Source organism: Exophiala viscosa (genome assembly GCF_022695815.1).
Source record: "Exophiala viscosa unplaced genomic scaffold EDD37scaffold_2, whole genome shotgun sequence".
NCBI classification, from domain to species: domain Eukaryota; kingdom Fungi; phylum Ascomycota; class Eurotiomycetes; order Chaetothyriales; family Herpotrichiellaceae; genus Exophiala; species Exophiala viscosa.
The window spans coordinates 4246227-4262613 of NW_026944354.1; the positions used below are offsets into that span (position 1 = coordinate 4246227).

General features: G+C 50.9%; 7 protein-coding genes across 7 annotated transcripts; 4 read left to right on the top strand and 3 right to left on the bottom strand.

Annotated features, from left to right (window-relative positions):
* The first annotated feature begins 130 nt into the window (after window positions 1-130).
* Window positions 131-1475, top strand: EDD37DRAFT_299054 (uncharacterized protein). The gene is made up of 5 exons (XM_062811187.1): window positions 131-169; window positions 224-281; window positions 343-353; window positions 458-575; window positions 633-1475. The coding sequence occupies exons 4-5, from the start codon at window positions 486-488 to the stop codon at window positions 1215-1217; spliced, it is 675 nt and encodes a 224-aa protein (XP_062674093.1). The 5' UTR covers window positions 131-169; window positions 224-281; window positions 343-353; window positions 458-485; the 3' UTR covers window positions 1218-1475.
* EDD37DRAFT_692456 (GPI ethanolamine phosphate transferase 1) lies at window positions 1451-4870 on the bottom strand. Its single transcript, XM_062820042.1, has 2 exons — window positions 2964-4870; window positions 1451-2913 (listed from the first exon to the last, which is right to left on the bottom strand). Exons 1-2 carry the CDS (start codon window positions 4695-4697, stop codon window positions 1618-1620), a joined length of 3030 nt encoding a protein of 1009 aa, XP_062674094.1. The 5' UTR covers window positions 4698-4870; the 3' UTR covers window positions 1451-1617.
* Window positions 4871-7069, bottom strand: EDD37DRAFT_624588 (EAP30/Vps36 family-domain-containing protein). The gene is made up of 3 exons (XM_062816168.1): window positions 6845-7069; window positions 6659-6794; window positions 4871-6610 (listed from the first exon to the last, which is right to left on the bottom strand). Exons 1-3 carry the CDS (start codon window positions 6943-6945, stop codon window positions 5000-5002), a joined length of 1848 nt encoding a protein of 615 aa, XP_062674095.1. The 5' UTR covers window positions 6946-7069; the 3' UTR covers window positions 4871-4999.
* Window positions 7070-7283: 214 nt separating this feature from the next.
* Window positions 7284-9382, top strand: EDD37DRAFT_299370 (paraoxonase 2). The gene is made up of 8 exons (XM_062811193.1): window positions 7284-7743; window positions 7792-7848; window positions 7904-8010; window positions 8060-8161; window positions 8213-8361; window positions 8412-8709; window positions 8764-8827; window positions 8886-9382. The coding sequence occupies exons 1-8, from the start codon at window positions 7563-7565 to the stop codon at window positions 9134-9136; spliced, it is 1209 nt and encodes a 402-aa protein (XP_062674096.1). The 5' UTR covers window positions 7284-7562; the 3' UTR covers window positions 9137-9382.
* A 102-nt stretch (window positions 9383-9484) lies between these two features.
* On the top strand, window positions 9485-11918 carry EDD37DRAFT_299346 (fungal-specific transcription factor domain-containing protein). Its single transcript, XM_062811192.1, has 5 exons — window positions 9485-9796; window positions 9852-11115; window positions 11171-11325; window positions 11380-11577; window positions 11633-11918. Exons 1-5 carry the CDS (start codon window positions 9637-9639, stop codon window positions 11908-11910), a joined length of 2055 nt encoding a protein of 684 aa, XP_062674097.1. The 5' UTR covers window positions 9485-9636; the 3' UTR covers window positions 11911-11918.
* EDD37DRAFT_299265 (glycerol dehydrogenase Gcy1) lies at window positions 11787-13442 on the bottom strand. The gene is made up of 4 exons (XM_062811191.1): window positions 12709-13442; window positions 12503-12655; window positions 12297-12443; window positions 11787-12243 (listed from the first exon to the last, which is right to left on the bottom strand). The coding sequence occupies exons 1-4, from the start codon at window positions 13107-13109 to the stop codon at window positions 12045-12047; spliced, it is 900 nt and encodes a 299-aa protein (XP_062674098.1). The 5' UTR covers window positions 13110-13442; the 3' UTR covers window positions 11787-12044.
* EDD37DRAFT_624604 (NCS1 family nucleobase:cation symporter-1) lies at window positions 13409-16201 on the top strand. Its single transcript, XM_062816169.1, has 10 exons — window positions 13409-13754; window positions 13822-13925; window positions 13979-14076; window positions 14130-14292; window positions 14388-14444; window positions 14497-14680; window positions 14738-15119; window positions 15170-15363; window positions 15415-15569; window positions 15623-16201. Exons 1-10 carry the CDS (start codon window positions 13714-13716, stop codon window positions 15892-15894), a joined length of 1650 nt encoding a protein of 549 aa, XP_062674099.1. The 5' UTR covers window positions 13409-13713; the 3' UTR covers window positions 15895-16201.
* Window positions 16202-16387: the final 186 nt, after the last annotated feature.

The following is a 16387-nucleotide window of genomic DNA, read 5'->3' on the forward strand; positions in this document are numbered from 1 at the left end:
GTATAAGAAAGTCCAGACACGTCCTGCTCAGAGCCCAACTATCATACATAACAGTGCTTGGTTCTTTTGCTCGCACCAGTGCCTTGTTGTCAATGGAAGGGCTGCCAGACACTCCGAAAGCCCCCCTAGTCACTCCTCGCAAGGCTCCGCAAATACTGTTATCCAATTGGTTCGTTCTATAAATCCGTGGCATCATCAGGCTTCGATTTACTTCTTCTCACAGGTTCATCTTCTTTACATCAGGCAACATGAAGTCATGCTTTACTCCAGCAGATACGAATGTACACCTGCAGTTACGTATATGCAAAACTTTGTGGCAATGAGGTTGACCTTCTCCAGCAGTGACGTAAACCATCTGTAGGTACTGCACACGATCATTTTTGATCCCAATGCTCCCGGTCCTTCTTCTCTTTCTTCATATTGTCAGAAACCAGTGAAGATTGACTTACCAAACCACTCATCCTGTACTACTACCCCCAGTCAAAATGGCCGCAAAGAACCCAGACTCCCTAACCAACGCCCAGGGCGAGTTCCATCCTCGCCAGCCCGGCTCTGAACCCCTCGAAAAGTCTGGTGTGAGTCTCAATCTCGATCCAGCAGGTGTATCCTACAAGTCTCTAACATTTGAATAGCACCAAATCGGCCAGAAGGTCAGCCCGGCTGATAACGCACCTGAATTCTCCGCAAAGACTCTACCACCAGGCACTGCTCCCAAGGAGTCGACCTTCCAACCCAACCCAGTCAACGAAGTCCCCGGCCAAGCCAACAACCCCGACGTCGAGCGTTCACATGGCAAGGAAGGCGTCAAAACCGACGCACTAAGCACCCTCCCCGGCGCCACCTCCGCGGACGTGCACACCGGTCTCGGCCATCCCGGTCAAGGCCAGACCTCAAATGAGCTCCGACATGACGGCCAACACGGCCGCAAAAGGGACACCCCCGGTATTGAAGGTGCCGGTGCCACAGGAGGTAGTGGTTTGTACCCAGGCGATACCAATACCGAATTCCGACGACTGCAAACGGATGACCACCCCAAGGGCCCCAATCCGGAGCAAGATCACAACGCTACGCTCGCGGGCGCTGAAAGCAAAGTGCCTGCAAGCGCGGAGGAGGTTGCGGCCGAGGGTGACAAGGTCAAGAAACATACTCCAGATCACAACACCTACGGAACAACAGGAGTACCGGACCGAGGTGCTGCGAGCGACCGTCAGTACTAAAACTTGACACCTTGAGTCTTGAATGAGAGGCAAATGGTGGTTTATGTGTGTGTGTACGACATGATGATGACAGAGTGTGTGGGCTTTTGAGTAGCTTATGGTACATATACCGTACCAACACTGCACAGTATTATCATGGCGTGTGGTCCATTTGCATCTGAATGAGATGTCAAAATTAAAAGTGACTTAGGTATAGTCGGCAGATCTTTGATAGATAATTGATCAACATGCTGAACTCACGGCCATGCTCTGTTTCGCTCTGTTTGGATGTCTTATTATTACTCGCTCTTGGTTTGTGCATTTTGTACAATTCCTTCATGCCATATCCAAAGGACTATCCACAGGGGGAATCGGCAGCCACTTTCGTGTAGACAATTGAGTCCCTTACACTGTCTCGATCTCAGTCGATCACCGGCCTTTCTTCCGAAGTACTCTTGACAGTGCCATTGGCAGCCCCATTTTCATCCCCGTCTCGCCCCTTGAACGTTTCGGACCCGCCAGCAGCTTTGATCCTATCTTCAAACGCATCGACCTCGACGCCACTGATGAGCGCCTGACTTACGCCTTCTAGCCCGGCCACAAATACACACATCAGACTTCCTATCACGAAATGACTGATAGTCGTGCCAATCTCCAACCAGCTCCCTTCGTCCCTAACCATCCAGAAGAAATTCAGCGTCATGAAGTCGCTCAGTGACATGACAACCATGAACAGTGCCGACGATTGCAGACCGAGACGTCGATTAAGGATGCCCAGCGCCGCAGAGATGATGGCGAACGGAACTACAATCTTAAACATCAACAGTGCTCCTTGCGAGAACGGGTCGAAAATAGGTATGAGGCGATATACCGCGTCGAGACTGAACGTGGATATCGACGCGATGTTGCCGGTCGAGAAGAATCCGGACTGCAGAAAGAAGAGGAAAAACAATGCTCGACGAAAATCGGGTAGTGCGAGCGTACGGAAGGTCGTTTCCGGATGCAGATTGGTGGATCCTGACGATGTGGATGTGATGGTCACACCGTTTGCCGATGTCATCGACGTCGAGGAAGGTTGCTGAGATACGTTGTGGACTTGAACCGCGTGCTCAAGGCGGACCCACGCGAGGAGCGTGAAACAGAATGCGAAGTAAAAGAGGCCTTCGTATGAGATCGTGAGAAGGACAAAAGATGGTGAAAATGTGAGGAAGATGATGACCAGCCGATGGAGGTAGTGCTTGTTTGGTGACAGCCGATGGACGAATGGCAGCACGATCGAGCCAACCAGACAAAGCCAGCTTACAACCTGGTTACCGAGGGGTAAGCCTTGCTTTGCTTGAAGTGATGCAACGCTCGAACGCGTGACAATGATGGTGAGCAGGATGACACCCAGTTGAAGTCCCATAAGGGTCCGAGCTAACAGATTGGGTCCGGAATCCGATCCCTTGGACCGGGACTGTGTATTGATGTCGTGCTCATAGTAGAGATAGGCAAGGCCAGCGCCCAACATCAGAAGCCCACCCACCGTGATGGTCGTTGAGTCCTCGACTTTGACTACTGGTAGCAAGGTGAAAGTGCTCAAAACAAGGCACCCTGTCGCCCATGAAAGAATGAGGCTTTTATTCTTTGTGACAAAGTCTGCGCCATACATGGCAGGGAAAGCCGCCCCAAGAACGTAACAAATGCTGAGAATCCACCGATGAAAGTATGATTGTACCTGCGATAGTTAGACAGCTAATCAACGTTTCAAAGGATGACAAAACTCACAAATCCCTCGATGATGACCAAGTATACAATGGATTGGATCATCAAGCTTGTGTATGCCGAAACTCCTTGAATATGACCAAGCAGAACCTGCGATCCAGAGATGAATGCTTTTCTTCTCGCAAATATCTCTTCCCAGAAGAAGACGGGGAAGAAGGCATATCCGTAATAGGTGAGGGGGGACTTTTCGACAATGAAGAATGAGTATAACGAAACAAGTATAGAAGAAAAGGCCATGGTCGACCCAGTCGTTCGACTGTCAGGTACAGCTCCATGAAGAACATGCAAGTCAATAACCGTGGTGATGGCGTAGGTGATCCAGCCCAGATATCCCAGTGTGATCAAAGCACGAAGAAAGAGCCAGTCATATGTCTGCAGATACCTCAAGCCTTGAAGAGCATCGGTGAACAGAGCCGAGGACATCTCAATAGCAGGCTCATAGGAAGAGCCTTCTATGGCCTTCTCGATAGCCAAAATCCTGTCCGCTATTGAAGCATTGACTGCTGAGAATGGAGGATAGGGTTGGAAGTTTAGCGAAGTGGCCTTTTTCTGGTTCTCCTTGACATGGTACATCTCCAGCACCTCTTTGGCGTTGACTAGAGCTGCGACAGATTTCGCTTGCGGTGTAGCTGCGAGATAGCTCAATGGAAGCTGACCGACAGAATTCACAGGGAATTCCAGTCCAGCAAGATATGCCATGAGAGCCGCGACATCTGCTTGCTCGACATCATGTCGGCGGACGTGGTCTAAACCCCAGTCGGAAGAGAAGCCATCCTCGTGGCCGGGGGCTTTGGAGTTAGGATGCAGCTCAGGCCGAGCGACCCCGGCACCCCATGCGATCAATGGTGTTCTCGTATTGTCAGGGTGACCATCGCCATGACTGCCCCAGTCGCTCATTCCGTGGTCAGCAGTAAAGACGTATGCTGTCTCGCCATCGCCGTAGAAGTCATCTATCAGTTTTGAAATCTCCTGGACACCCTGGTCCACAACCTTTATATTGTGCAGATATTCTTTCGAATAAGGCCGGTAACTATGGCCAGTAGTGTCCAGTCCAAGCAAGTGGAGGAAGAATACAAGCCTGTCCTCGCGCAACATGGTATTCAGAGTGGCGTTTGTGCTCGCAGACTGGAAAAGATCCTTGACTTTGTCAAACACCCAGATGTCTAACATTGTTGCATCTTGTGTGAAGTCCTCAAACTCTTCGCCGTATTGGTCTCCATCCACTCTGCCCGGGACTGCACCCTCGGTGAACATAGGTAGGATGTCTGGACTGCCCCAGCTCCACGTGTGCCTACTCCGATTGAAGACACTGTCAAAATCCACAGGGTTCAACTTCCAACCAGTAGTGACTGCCGAGACGTCTTCGTAAAGCCCTGCAATGAGGGCCACATGCCCGGGTCGTGACTCGGTGGGCACCCGGGTATGAGACACGCCGAACGTGCCATGCTCGAGGACTCGCGATCGTAGGAACGGGGCAAGGGGTCGAGGTGTCAGGTCTGCATTGGCCGGGTCGGCTGGGGATGGGTCAGGAAAGGATTGGAAGGCTTTGTCGGCGCGCAAGCCATCACCGACGAAGAGAACCAGTCGTTTGGAAGGTGCTCGATCAGTCTCGACTCGGTACGGTCGCATGCCATGGACAATGGGGCTGACAAAGTAGATGTCGAAGATGGAAAAGAGGTACACCAGATGAAAGACGACGGCGAGGGTGAGAAAACCCCCTCGGCCTATTCTGGCCATCTCGTTGTGACGGTAATGGGAAGGAGTGACTTGGGTGAGAAGGTATCATTATAGCAGTCACTGTCGACAATGCTATACCTCAATTACGCCGTCGCAGACATTGTTTCTGTATGCAGGTGTCCTCAAAAAAAGCAGCTGCAGAAAGTTATTGACGCGGCATTGGCTGCAGCCGCGGAACAGGCGCGCAGTCATTAAGTACACGTGCCGGCGCGGAGCCTTATGGGTGGTAAAAGTGCATAGAAATAGGGGTTATCATACTGGGTACATGTTCTCGCAAAAACATACTGCAAACATGAGTAAATCTAGGGCTGTATATATACATACACCTGTTCTTCATCTTCTGTCAGGAAGTTGAGCCAAAATTTGAGTCCTTCAATACCCTCTTCTCGACATAACGCCCCCCTTTCTTCGGCCATTTCGAGCTCTTCTGTCGCAACACCCAGGCTCCATCCAAACCGGGCGGCGGCTTGCTGCGCAGTAACTCCAAAGCCATAATATGCCCAATCCCATGGGGGCGGTTGCTCCGGTTGGAGCTTTCGCGAAGAGTGCAACCAATCACTCAACTGCTTGATGGTCTTCTCATCGCTAGCATCTCGCCGTTGTACTGCCAACAGACCGCTTTTGAACTTTCGCAGCTTGACTGGAAGTCCTAGCTTGTCCCATGCTTCTGCAGCTTTCACAAAATCCGCAGGACTAACCAATTCGACACCGTTCTGGCTCCGATTGAACATATACCACAAGTCTACTAGACTCATGGTGCCGCCTTGGCTTCGGAGAATCCCTCTCCTGTCATCCGTGACGTATTCGGCCAGGTTCCTTGCCAATTCAGAGATGTAGAGTGTATTCGAGCTGTCTCCCAGTATGTCTTTGGTTGTGACCATACCGAGTGCGGCGGCCGACTGTGAGAGCAGAGGATCAGAAGCAGCTGACCCTGAATCTTCGGCAAACCGTTCAGCTAGAGCAACAATGTCCTTCGCCGATGCCATCAGAGCTTCCAAGTCCTCGAAGGCCCCACCAAGTACTGCTTCATTTTGCTTCCGAGTCTGCAAACCGCGCTGTTCGAGTCCGGCAATTCCAACGGCAGCCGCTCTGGGAGCGGTAACTCGTCCAGGACTATCGCTGGCGCCTGGTGTCGGAGATCGGTCGTTGTCAGTTCTAGGGATTGGTGGTGCATTCTGCAGTAGCCATTTCCGCTGTATGATAGCATTCTTCAAACGCTCGTAGAACACTCGATCGCCGCCATTGCGGAAAGAGAACTTGACACTGAGGGGCTCGTGTTCTTCCTCTAGTGTCAACCCGGATATTTCTGGTCCAGGAGATGCTGAACGTGTGCCGGCGTCCTCAAAAGCCATTCTTTGAACAAAGCTTGGGACAGGTAATGGCGCAGAACAAAGCTCGCAGATACGCATTCCGGGGTGATTATGAAAGGTGCAGCGGGGACAGGTTATCTCCTGCGAAGAGTCTCCATCGTCGTTCGTAGAACCCTGTTCGACCGTTGAGGGCGCATCGGAGCCTCGAGCTTTGCTAGAGGGACCTTGATCCTCGGGACCATGCTTCGCATTCGCAGCAATGGCGGCCTTGAGCACAAGGGCAAAAGGAGGCTTTATGCCACAAGCGAGGCATGGTGGCAACGGAAATGCTTCCGTAGCAATCGTGGGATCGAAGTTGGACGGCACAGGGTTGGAAAATGAGCAGATGGGACATACCCAAGTCCCAATCACCACCGGAGGCGTTGGCGCAGCCACAGCAGAAGGGCGAAACGGGCTGGATGACCGAGAAGCCGGTGAGGACGCCGATACAACCTTCTGGAATTGTGGTGACTGTGGTACACCTGGTTTGCTTAAGCTGCGGAAACCTCGTCTTAGAGGTTTGGGATATAAGGTAATCTTTGCGGAAGACTTGAGGAATCCAGCCTGGAGAAAGAGATGAGAACCGTAATAGTGTCTTTAGACAGATCATACCTGAAATTCGTGTCTTTCGACATCTTTGAGATCTATAGCCCAAGAGTTGGCCCGGGGATCTGAGTCGTCCACATAACAAGCTCGATGAGATGTCAGATAGGCATGTCCTTTTTGACAGCTAGCAATTTTGTATTTCCTGGACGGTGGTCAGAGCACAGTGACCATGCCAGACTTGAGCGCCCTCACCCTTCATACAGTCCAACGTTATCCTGAACTACGAGCAAGGATTCATCTTGAGCGAGGGTTGGTCGAGAGCCAGCAGTCAAGTCTGGCCTTTTGAGAAACATTCGGCGAATGATGGAGACCGGATATCATCTTCGGATGTCGGCCTTAGCGATGTGCTGAAATGTGTCGCAGCATACTAAACTTATTTGTGTTGAAGGAAAGAAATCTGGTGCCTTGCTCTGGTTCTCATCGCTTAATCTGCGAAGGCATATCATCAGAGGCGAATACGGTTAGACTGCCAAGCATAATCTACTGCGAAGCAGCTGCACCTTTACGCAAGGTCACTCTCGAGGTAGCTGTCGGCATGAATCCCTGTCAACAACAGCATGCATAGAAACTACCAGGTATCAGTGTCCAGCACAGTCGAGGGCGAACTCTGCGACAGAATTTTGATACCAGTCACCTAGATATGCGTGGCACCATGATGACCATCAAGAGCATTCATTTCAAATGTGAACGCTTTCCGATACGAACCGAGGTAAGAGGCAATGCCAGCGGAAAGCCAACTGTGTGGGGTTGTTCTTCTCAGAGAGAACCCCAGAAAGGTGGGATATAAAGGACCGCCGCAATCGGCTTTCAAGGCCGAGGTTCCTCAAGTCTCTTTGAATACCACAGTCTGAGAATCTCACGTTTCCCTTGTACCCTTTGACGACTTGCTACAGTTAAAACATCATCAATCATGTCTGGCAGCTGGGCCAAGTTCTTGCCATTGCCTTTGTTAGTGGCAGCATTGGGTGCAATCTATTCGAACCCATACCCCCTCTTGAACCATTACGGTGGTCGACTAGCCGATGTGGTATTCCAAGACACGCACGCAAGTCACGGACCGTTGAATAACGACAAATGCTGGACCAATCCTGGTTTGTCGAGTCACCAATGAAAGGGGGAGGTCTTCTAACCTTTCCTAGTTGGCCAGGCATGCGAAGATGTTCGCATCCATCATGACTCTGGAGTAGCATTCTTGGGTGCGTTGGACTCGTCAATGGGAGCTTGGAGTACGTCTCTACTGACCCGGACCAGCATGCGGATATCCAGAAACGCGGAGCGTTTTCTATCCGCCCTTGAATCTTTACGACACCGTTGGTGCCAGTTCGTATCGAGAATACTTCTTGAAATACGATATAAAGGTAAGCTGTTATGCTACTGACGGCGAAGCGCGACACTGATGACAATAAGACCAATACGACAATGCCTTTGATGATCGATGGTCTCGACGCGTCGCACGATTTGATATTGCACGGCATCGAGCTATACATCCCAAAAGATGATGATTCAAAGGTTGGTTTGACATGGCTAGTAAGATCTGGCTTTGACCTGACCACTCGGTAGATTTACCTTTTTGCTGTCAATCACGGTCGCCGTGGCGAAGAAATACTGCTGTTTTCCCACATTCTGGGCTCCAATACCCTCACGTTCGAACGGTCATTCAAGCATCCGAAGGTGAAGACTCCGAATGCTGTCGCACCAATCGGCCTGGAGTATGACAGCCCATAAAGAATCCATGCCGCCGAGGACTAATATCTGCTAGCTCATTCTTCATCACAAACGACCATTATTTCTATGCAGGTGCTTTTGGCGGTCTCCTCAGGACGTTCGAGGACAAATTCGGTCCCTGGAAATGGGCGTCTGACATTGTTTACTGCTCAGCAACAGCTTCGGAGATTGACTGCAAGAGTGTTTCACCGAAAAACTCGCACCCTTCAGCCAATGGGGCTCTCTTGGTTGATGACGGGAAAACACTGATGATCAATGATGTGATCAAAGCAACAACAACGATATATTCGGTCGATCCCGTGACTAAGGAGCTGTCCCCTAAAAAGGAAGTGGTAAGTGATGACCATTTTGAGACTTGAATGGCGATTCTGACTTGAGGGCCGTAGCGCTTGGGAGCTGCAGCAGATAATTTGTCGCTGATACCAGGGTCCGAAGACATTGCAGTATGCAGTAAGTCCTCCTGACTACCAGTCTCTTCCCAACCCCAGCACTGAACATGGATGCATAGTCTTTCCTGACGTACCGAAACTTTTTGCGCGCCTGCACAATCCACTGAACACGACTTTACAAGCGGACGCAGCAATTCTCCGTCTCGTCAAGAAGAACGATTACGAGCCCGAGGTCTTGTACTACGATGACGGATCCCTCATTACCGTCTTGACGGGAGCAGCTGTAGACCAGGCTAGCCATCGACTCATTGCAGGTGGTGTGGTTGAGAAGCACTTCATCGTGTGTGATATCAGCGATGCGAAGCTTTGAGGAGGGATTGGGTCGTTTCGGAGGAAGCAGCGGTTAAATGGCATAAGAAAGCTTCATCTCGTTATCGTCTTGCTACCAAGGGCGTCTCGACCTTTACTAAGTTGACCATATTTAAAGACTTTACAGTGAGAGCCTTACCGATGCTTAGGACTGCTTGATTGCTGCTCGGCTCCACGGGGGCTGCTACCGTCAGGGGCTTGGCGCCTATGATGCGTTGAGCTTTGACACTTACAGGCGCTACGGTTATCAAAAGATAACCCGCAAACTCAACCACATACAGGGACGTAGCCTTGGTACAGTAAGTTACCTAGATAAGCAATACCTAATTGATAGGGACGGTGAAACTTACCCTATCTACAGTACAATCACCTTCGTACTTTCCCTCCTTATCAAGACGCTCATGTTGGGTAAATGACTTCCCTTCCTCTCGGAGTTGATGTCGCTTAACCTTGAATATGGAATAAACAGGTGTGTACTTGATCATCAACGCCAGGTTGACGATGGAAGACAGTGCAGCTGGCGCTAAGGCTTCTCGTAAACGGCACTTCAAAATACATAGCAATTTTGGCTCCGCCAGACAATGGCGTAGCCGAAAGAATCGCCCTTGTGATGTGTGTCGCAGGCGACGAACCGCCTGTGTCATTGAGGATCGACCTCCATGTGAGTGACCCAAACCTACATGATGTCCCTTCGTTGGCTTACATGTCCAACCAAGGTCTTTTCTGTAAAGGAAGGAGTTTGCACTGCGAAGCTACCACCAGGTCATCCCGGGGACGGGACTCCCCTGATCAAGAGATGGACCATGACGAGGACCATCTGGACGATTCGGTCACCCCAGCTAACCCGAGTCCACCAGAAGGCGGGATACCCGTCACAAGTATTGCCTCAAGCGACATTCCCCTAGAGCAAGCTGTGCGGTCGCCTACCACAGGACTCCCGGCTCCGGACATACCCAATGGCCCTGGAAGCAGTTATCTGCGGCCAAGGATCGACAAAGAAGTTCGACTGCCAGAGCCGGAAGTCCACACCCTTGAGGACGGCAAGAACATGACAGCGCATTCCATGGGATTGTCAGCTGAGCAGGACACTCACCTTCTTGACTCTTTTAGATCTGTCATCATTGACGAGACTAATACTGTGGATGGTGACATGATTCAGGTCGATTCTGGCGATCCTCGCGCAGGTGTACCACCTATTCATTTTTGCATCCTCCGAGATTGGTTCATGCCCTATGATAATCGCATTAAAGAAGAGTCCTCCCGCATGATCGAAATGAAGGTGGGATCGTACGGCCCAGATCTTGTCCGCCTGTACTTCAAACACGTCCACCCCGTCTATTGCGTTGTTTCCAAAGTTCGCTTCCTCCGCGCATACAGGGACGACAAGCTGGGCATTCCGGCTTCACTACGTGGCGTTTTATATGGCCTAGGGGCTGTGTACTGGAAAGACGACCTCATGCTGAAGTCCATACCTTGCCCTTTCGAAAACTACGAGTTGTTCATTGCTGCCCAAAACTCTCTCGAACGGGAGCTTGAAGCACCAAATCTATGGAAGATGCAGGCTTGCCTTCTCATGCTACACGAAAAGGCTGCAGGCAATGCTACTTTTGAGACACCAAGGATATGGACTTTATCTGCTCAGGCTGTCGCATGCGCACAGATGATCGGGCTGCACCGTGATCCGTCCAATTGGAAAATCGCACCTTGGGAAAAGAGTCTTCGCAAGAAGTTGTGGTGGGCAACATACGTGACTGACATGTGGTCATCCGTATCGCACGGGAATCCTCCACATATCTATCGCGCCTCATACACGACTCCAGAACTCAACATGGACGACCTGGAAATCGACGAACATGTGCCCGAAGGCCTGCGGGATACGGTGGATGACACCAGTGCTGACTTTGATGCATCTACGGCCGCAAGGTTCCTCGAACTTGTCAAGTTGACCCAGATAGTTCATACCCTGTTGGACACCGCTTTGTAAGGAATCTGACCCTGACGGCGACACATCGACACCTTAGCTTACCATTTGCAGCACCGACCAGAGCTATCGAAATGCCATGATGGATATGGGCGCTCAAGAATCCAAACTTTTGAATATACAGAGAGACCTCGAGTCCTGGTACTCCATGATTCCACAATGCGTTACCATGAGCTATACCACGAACAAATACAGCTTTCGCAACAATGGTAAGTCACCATGACGTCTATGTACAAGGAACGTTGGACCTGACCGCGGTTCAGCGCCTCTACACTTGGCCTACTTTGCAACCCAGGTGCTCCTCTTCCGAGCTTTGATGACGCCAGCATCGGTCGCTGCCAAACATAATCCACAATCGTCCTTACGACGGTTTTTCGATGCTGCAATCGAGAAATTAGGTCTAATTTTAGCATTCATGGACCAGATTACGGTTGATATCTTACGGGAATTTTGGGGCCAGCGTGAGTGCTATTTTACTCGCCATCCATGATGAACATGGACAACTAATCAAGACAGACGGACGTTCCCAACTCATCTTGATCGGCAATTTCCTGATACATCTATTTCTAGTGTCTTCCAACCCTGAGCAGGTCCATCTCACATTTCGACTTCTAGGGCGGTTCCATGAATCTCTGCAAAGAATAGGTGAGCTTGTCGACGAGGACTCTGTGCAGTTGATTCGACCAGTTGCTTTGAGGATCGACTCTTTTTTCACCCAAGCTGCACAGATTATGAGGAGAGGTTCTGCGACAGGCTCATATTCAATGAGCTTGACTGGGGATACGCCAGTATGAAGTGAGCTCAACTGAATCAATCAGCCTTGCTGTCCAACCGTGACAAGCGTTCTTTGCGCCTCCTGACACGATGAGCCGCACGATTCAGTGCACGTTCCTGCGGGACTCCAGGATACCCGGCAATATCGACACAGTCATTCGTCGTCTCCGAAGAACACCTTGATAGGCATCCACGAGTCATTGACGACCTTGAACCTGGTTTTGAGGCCATCCAGAGCTTCCATTTCATTCTTGGCCAACTCCCAACCATCCAACTGGAAATTCTCCTCTATCCTTGTTGTTGTCACGCTCTTAGGGATAATGCTGGTGCCTCGCTGAAGGCTCCACATCAACCTGCCCAGCGTGGTTAGTGACGGACTTTGCTATTGTGGCTCACCCTTGCTTACAATATCTGAGCGGGCGTCTTGCCTGTGGCATGCGCTATTTGACTTAGGACAGGCTCTTTGAAAAGTGGATTATCTGTGGCTCCCCCGAGGCAGGAGTAGGCCGTACAGTGTATGCCTCTTGAGAGGCAATACTCTAACAACTTGGTACTGGCTTGAGATCAGTATGTGCGACAATCCTGGAAAGAACAAAGCATCAATAGACTAACGATGGATTGCCGGGATGTAGCTCGATCTGGTTGACGGCTGGAACGACTTTGCAGGACGGGTCCGTGAGAAGCCTTTTCAAGTGACGAATCTGAAAGTTGGACACGCCGATGTTCCTGACTTTCCCTGTATCCAGCAACTTTTGCATCTCTTGCCTAAATCGATCAGTCAACCACAATTCTTGCAACGAGTGTTCGGCATAACACACCAAGTCTTTACAAAGTCCCAGTCTGGCAGGTGCTTCGACGGGTCATTGGGGTCGGTTGAGCAAGGGAAGTGCACCAAGTACAAGTCGATGTATTTGAGGTCCAGGTCACTGAAGGACTTGTCAAATCCCTCTCTGACTCTATGATGCCAGGGGTTATCAAGTTTTGTCGTGACCCAGATCTGGTCTCGGGGGATTCCAGAGTCTCGGATACCCTGGCCAACCTCGACCTCATTGCGATAGTTCAAGGCAGTGTCGATATGACTGTAGCCTGATTGAAGAGCATGACAGACGGCTTTGCGAACTTGGTCTGGCGGTGACTTCCAGGTACCGAGTCCAATAGCCGGGATTGCGTCGCCAGTGTTCAGACTGAATTTCTGTGTCGTATGGCCAAGATTCGTCATGGTTGCAAAGCTGCAGGAGCCGGATGATAAGCAAAGGGGCTCTCTTCTCGTCAACCCAGACTATTTGTACCACCTTAGCGGTATTGCTAGTTGATATGCCACAATGTCACCTCCGGTATGCGCCTCAGGCGAGATCTACAGTATGCAGATTTGGTCGCCAGCCGGCGAAGACAAAGCCTTTGCGCAGCGTTCGGATCTTTGATGCTCGATGAATTCCCCGATCTGCCACATAAGCGACAGCATATGTCTATGCATAGTTGACGAGCACCTACAGCCTATCCACATGGTACCAGGCCTCGGGTAACTTGAGTGTGCATAATCAGTGTGGTCTACCGATCTTGCAGCCATATCGGCCAACTTTGATCCTTGATCGGCCAACTAGAACCTCCCGCAACCAGCAATAATTCACACCACGCAGCAGAACTGTCTTCCAGCAGCCAATACTTGAGGATGATATATTCCAGGCTGACTCCTCTCTTCATGAGACGGATATTCCCTATCATCAACAACGATTACATTTCTCATTTCTTGTTCTCAAGACATTCCATTACTCAGAGCTTTGAACTCAGGCCAATTTCAGTCCAGGAAGAGACCCTTGACCGATATGGGAGTCAAGTGGGGGCAGCTCAAGGAGCGGCTGCAAGTGTGAGTTCGATACTCAACGTGGTGCCCAAGTTGCCGAAGACCATCCACTGATCATCAACCCACCCAGGCCGAAAGATGAGGATTCCTACTACACTAACACTACATGGTGCAACCGGGACTTGATCCCAATGCCGGTAGACCGACGGACTTGGGGCATCTGGGGTTACTTTGGTAAGAAGATATGATGTATACGAAAGTTGACCATGTCCCTGACCAAGACACAGGGTATTGGACTGTCTCAGGATCCTGCATTTCCGCATGGTCGACAGGAAGCACACTCCTTGCCTTCGGACTTAGCCCACAACAAGCCATCGGTGTGGTGGTGAGTCACCGTCGTGATGCTTTCGAGTGAATACAGGCTCATGCAAAGACTAGATCGTGGGAGGCGTCCTCACGGGACTTTTGGCGGTAGCTTGTGGCTGGATGGGCGAGAACCATCACATCGGATTCACTGTGTCGTCTCGATTCTCTTGGGGCATGCGAGGCAGTTACTTCCCCGTCGTGCTGAGGGTGTTTGTTGCCTGCATGTGGTTTGGAAGTAAGTCTCGAGCTTGCGCGAGGATCGCCGCCATTATACAAGACCTTTGTCTCGGGTGCTATGGATGATGGAACAGCCTTGCTGACAACTTGCAGTGCAAGCCTATTGGGGCGGGCAGGCGACGAGAGTCCTATGGGGTGCCATCATTCCAGGTAAGTTGATCTCCTTGGATCCGAAAGGTATTGACGTGCTGACGTCGCAAAGGTTTCGCGAACATGAAGAACTTCTTCAGCGACGGGTCACACCTTTTGACAAAGGATTTCATTGGGTTGATCATTTGGATGATCGCATTTATCCCACTTGTCCTCGTCCCTCCCGAGCGTCTCCAGGTCCCATTCGCCATATCTTTTTGCCTCTTTGCCGGCTCTTGCATCGGGCTGCTGGTCTGGTGAGTAGTACCTCGTCGTTGAACCTGGCACACTGCAGAGTGCTAATTCGATTTCAGGTCGGTCCACAATGCTGGCGGTGCAGGAAGTATGTTCCACGAGCCTGGCTCTTCCGAGAACACAGGCTGGGCTTTCATGTTTGGCATCACAGCCATCCTTGGTGCGTGGGGTGCCGGAACCCTGGGCCAGTCCGACTGGACTCGTTATGCCAACCGGAAGTTCGCTCCAACTTTATCGCAACTCGTTGCCGCACCGATTACCATCGCCGTCACTGCCACGATCGGGATCATTGTGACTAGCGCCTCGAAGGATATCTTGGGCGAGATTGTCTGGAACCCCATATATCTACTCGCCGACATCCAAGACGAGTACCATTCAAGTCCAAGATCAAGAGCAGGAGTGTTCTTCGCAAGCATGGGACTCGTCAGCTCACAACTCGCAGTATGTTTCTGTCCATATTGACTGGAGTTATCATTCTGACATGGTAACAGATCTCCGTCGTCTTGAACTCGGTATCGACCGGAATGGATATGGCTGGTCTTTGTCCAAAGTACATCAACATCCGTCGAGGGTCATACATCATGGCGGTCATTGGCATTGCCACTCAACCATGGCAACTTTTGAGCACTGCAAGCAGATTCCTCAAGGTTCTCAGCGGGTTCGGAGTATTCATGGCGCCAGCTACGTAAGTCTTCCTGTCAAATATTGACTGAAAGTGAGCTAATCCCTCGCACAGTGGCGTTATGCTGGCTGACTACCACGTTATCCGTCGCCGCAAGCTGAAGCTGAATGATTTGTACACTGGTGACAGCTCTTCGATCTACTGGTTCACCAACGGCGTCAATTGGCGTGCGCCTGTCGCCTTTATGTCTGGAGTCTGGCCATTGCTGCGTGAGTATTTCCACATGCTGGATTATCATTGCACCGCTGACTGGAAAATACAGCTGGTCTCGTTGGAACAGTCAACAGCTTGACAAGTCAATTGTTCGTCGGCTGGATCCGTCTGTACAACCTGACGTTCATCATTGGCCTAGCCATGAGCTTCGTCATCTTCTGTGGCTTGAACTACGTCTTTCCGCCTACAGGTCTGGGTCTGGAAGCTCCGTTCGTGGATGAGGTCTTGTCCGGTGTCGAGCAGCATGGTGCAAACATTGGAAGTGAGAAGTCTGATGAGGAGAGTGGCAAGCATGCGGCTATGGCGACAGTAGCCATGTAGTCTGGGTCATCTCGACCGGCGTCCTATGATCATATGTACAGGGACAACATACTTTAGAGACAAAGATCGCATTCGAGAATACTTTAGTTCATGGTTGCTGGAGCGAAAGTCAGTCTTAGACTCGTCTGCCATATACACCAGCTGCCAAACTCTTCGTTGACTGGGTAGGTGTCAGGCCTAGTGGCACTGTCTAAAAGCTGCAGCTCGCCAGCTTCAGACTGATACATTCCTCAGTGTCACTGAGGAGGCTTTCGCAAATAACATCGTAGCGTGCGGCGTTGACGTGAAGAGGGTCATCAGCTGTAACAGTATAGTCGCACTTGTTTGCTGCCAAGGCACCCGCTGGCACGAACTTGCTGGATTTCAAGCTTACTTCGTCGATTGTACTCGCGGTCAAGCATTGCCACGTTGCTGGGAACAAGTTCGGTGCTTATGAGCGACGCCTAGTATTCATTGTGGTTGTCAGGCAGGTTTTCCAGCAGAAGATGATTGC

Coding starts and splice junctions, on each gene's coding strand:
- EDD37DRAFT_299370 (XM_062811193.1), top strand. CDS start 7,563: ATGTCTGGCAGCTGGGCCAAGTTCTTGCCATTGCCTTTGTTAGTGGCA. Junction 7,744..7,791: donor CAAATGCTGGACCAATCCTG/GTTTGTCGAGTC, acceptor AACCTTTCCTAG/TTGGCCAGGCATGCGAAGAT. Junction 8,011..8,059: donor TCTTGAAATACGATATAAAG/GTAAGCTGTTAT, acceptor GATGACAATAAG/ACCAATACGACAATGCCTTT.
- EDD37DRAFT_299265 (XM_062811191.1), bottom strand. CDS start 13,109: ATGACGAATCTTGGCCATACGACACAGAAATTCAGTCTGAACACTGGC. Junction 12,656..12,708: donor TGGGACTTTGTAAAGACTTG/GTGTGTTATGCC, acceptor TGATCGATTTAG/GCAAGAGATGCAAAAGTTGC. Junction 12,244..12,296: donor AAGACGCCCGCTCAGATATT/GTAAGCAAGGGT, acceptor CACGCTGGGCAG/GTTGATGTGGAGCCTTCAGC.
- EDD37DRAFT_624604 (XM_062816169.1), top strand. CDS start 13,714: ATGGGAGTCAAGTGGGGGCAGCTCAAGGAGCGGCTGCAAGT. Junction 14,681..14,737: donor TGCATCGGGCTGCTGGTCTG/GTGAGTAGTACC, acceptor ATTCGATTTCAG/GTCGGTCCACAATGCTGGCG. Junction 15,120..15,169: donor TCGTCAGCTCACAACTCGCA/GTATGTTTCTGT, acceptor ACATGGTAACAG/ATCTCCGTCGTCTTGAACTC.
- EDD37DRAFT_692456 (XM_062820042.1), bottom strand. CDS start 4,697: ATGGCCAGAATAGGCCGAGGGGGTTTTCTCACCCTCGCCGTCGTCTTT. Junction 2,914..2,963: donor TGGTCATCATCGAGGGATTT/GTGAGTTTTGTC, acceptor TAACTATCGCAG/GTACAATCATACTTTCATCG.
- EDD37DRAFT_624588 (XM_062816168.1), bottom strand. CDS start 6,945: ATGTTTCTCAAAAGGCCAGACTTGACTGCTGGCTCTCGACCAACCCTC. Junction 6,795..6,844: donor AACGTTGGACTGTATGAAGG/GTGAGGGCGCTC, acceptor ACCACCGTCCAG/GAAATACAAAATTGCTAGCT. Junction 6,611..6,658: donor TCGAAAGACACGAATTTCAG/GTATGATCTGTC, acceptor CTCTTTCTCCAG/GCTGGATTCCTCAAGTCTTC.
- EDD37DRAFT_299346 (XM_062811192.1), top strand. CDS start 9,637: ATGGAAGACAGTGCAGCTGGCGCTAAGGCTTCTCGTAAACGGCACTTC. Junction 11,326..11,379: donor ATACAGCTTTCGCAACAATG/GTAAGTCACCAT, acceptor ACCGCGGTTCAG/CGCCTCTACACTTGGCCTAC. Junction 11,578..11,632: donor ACGGGAATTTTGGGGCCAGC/GTGAGTGCTATT, acceptor TAATCAAGACAG/ACGGACGTTCCCAACTCATC.
- EDD37DRAFT_299054 (XM_062811187.1), top strand. CDS start 486: ATGGCCGCAAAGAACCCAGACTCCCTAACCAACGCCCAGGGCGAGTTC. Junction 576..632: donor AACCCCTCGAAAAGTCTGGT/GTGAGTCTCAAT, acceptor ACATTTGAATAG/CACCAAATCGGCCAGAAGGT.